The sequence below is a fragment of the Volvox carteri genome (genome assembly GCF_000143455.1).
Source record: "Volvox carteri f. nagariensis unplaced genomic scaffold VOLCAscaffold_292, whole genome shotgun sequence".
In the NCBI taxonomy this organism is placed as follows: Eukaryota; Viridiplantae; Chlorophyta; class Chlorophyceae; order Chlamydomonadales; family Volvocaceae; genus Volvox; species Volvox carteri.
Window position 1 is genome coordinate 1 of NW_003307824.1, and position 1836 is coordinate 1836.

The window sequence follows — 1836 nt, forward strand, 5'->3', positions numbered from 1 at the left end:
ACGCATCAAATTGTACGGTACAGTGCGGCCAATGTTTTGTGATTTGCGCGCTCAATCGTGGCACGGTGCGGCCGCGGCGCGGTGCGGTGCGGTGCGGTGCACGGTCCGGAACGGAAAAAAACAAAACACACGCGGGCGCCGGGATCGAACCGGTGACCGCTTCCTCCCACACGGTGCGGGAGCTAGCGCACACCACGAACCGGTGCGTGGCGATGTTCTGAAGCGCATTCCACAGACCCAGGTGTGGTGCAATGCGATGCGTCGCGGTGCGGCGCGGTGCCGTGCGGTGCGAAAAAACGAAAAAAAGCGACGACGGCGGGGCGCGAACCGGCGACCGCGGCTCCCAAGCGGCGACGGAGCTAGCGAAAAAGACGCAGCTCCGAAACCGCGAACGACACGGCGAAAAAGGCCAACTCTCCAGAGGCTCGACCAGACGGACGGACAGACTAGACGCGGGCTGCGTCGCCCGCGAGGGGGCCGTAGTCCCCCGGCTGGGCGGCAGGAGTACGACGGTCCGTGCGTGTACTACACCCGTGTGGGAGTCGAACTCACAAGTGCAAGGGATGCACGAAGGGGAGCATCGTTGTCGTCATGACGCGTGAGTACACGGTGAGTACCCGGGTGGGCGGCAGGAGTATGACGGAGCGTGCGTATACTTGTAGTACACCCGTGTGGGAGTCGAACCCACAAGTGCAAGGGATGCACCCAGCCGTGCGGGCGTGTCGTCGGACGGCTAGAGAGCCGTGCAACGCTGGCATTTAACGCCATCCAGTGGCGAGGCAGACGAACTGTTTTACGTGTCAGGTGGTGTTGGCTGCGGAGGTCCAACGCTCCTCTAGGTTTCTGGCGTGTTTGTACTCGGCGTGCGTGCGTGCGTGCGTGCGTGCGTGCGTGCGAGCGTGCGTATACTTGTAGTACACCCGTGTGGGAGTCGAACCCACAAGTGCAAGGGATGCACCCAGCCGTGCGGGCGTGTCGTCGGACGGCTAGAGAGCCGTGCAACGCTGGCATTTAACGCCATCCAGTGGCGAGGCAGACGAACTGTTTTACGTGGCCGTATGCATCAATCAAATCAGCGAACAATGCCTATCACGTAAGCATTGTTATGTACGATTGCAAAGTGTATGTAGGCTTGCCGGTGTATGCCATGACATGCGTCGATGCATAACCTGTTATGCCCCGTCATCGTGTCGAAGCTCGACCAACGAAATCGTAGAATCGCCTGCAGCAGCGTCGGAGACTGTAGACCTTGTGCCGGTCCTAGAATTTCGAGGGTCGTGGTTCGAAACGAGGACAGTGACAGGGCAGAACATAAGAGAGGAAGTTATGCGTCGGCGTATGTCAGAGCAGAAACGATGGTGCATTGAAGAGTGCACGGTGCACGAACGTGTGTACCGTCCGCTGAGGCAGCGGTGTTATCAACGTTAAATTCTAAATGTTCTACACAGTTTAATATTAAATACAGTCACCATCTGCGTCGGGGACTGTACAGCCTACTTAAGCAGCGCCAGCTTCGCAGACGATAACGACCGTGTGGCGTACGACTAACGACTAGATGACTAACGATTAGACGCCGACGTTCGCCGCACAAGTACACAAGGTAGCGCAGGTGAAAGCGCACGGTGCACGAACACTTGTGTTGTCCGCTGAGGTAGCGGTGTTAATTTGGTACGGCACCGATGCAGCCCATCACACACACACACACCACCACACCCACCTGCGAATGGCTGCTGTGCACGCCTTCTGGATGCAAGTCCTACCGGGTTACTGACCCCGTACGACTTGGATCCAGAAGGAGTGGACAGCAGCCACCCGCAGGTATGCGTGTGTGGTGCT

The 1836-nt window shown here is 58.4% G+C and overlaps 1 protein-coding gene across 1 annotated transcript in view; it reads right to left on the minus strand.

Moving 5' to 3' along the window:
- Positions 1 to 446: 446 nt before the first annotated feature.
- Positions 447 to 1836, minus strand: part of VOLCADRAFT_101021 (uncharacterized protein) — a gene marked incomplete at both ends in the record, with an annotated part of 8533 nt that continues 7143 nt past the window's right edge. Inside the window, one exon of the mRNA XM_002959488.1 lies at positions 447 to 491. Coding sequence (XP_002959534.1) covers positions 447 to 491 — 45 coding nt within the window. The remainder of the gene's footprint in view (positions 492 to 1836) is intronic.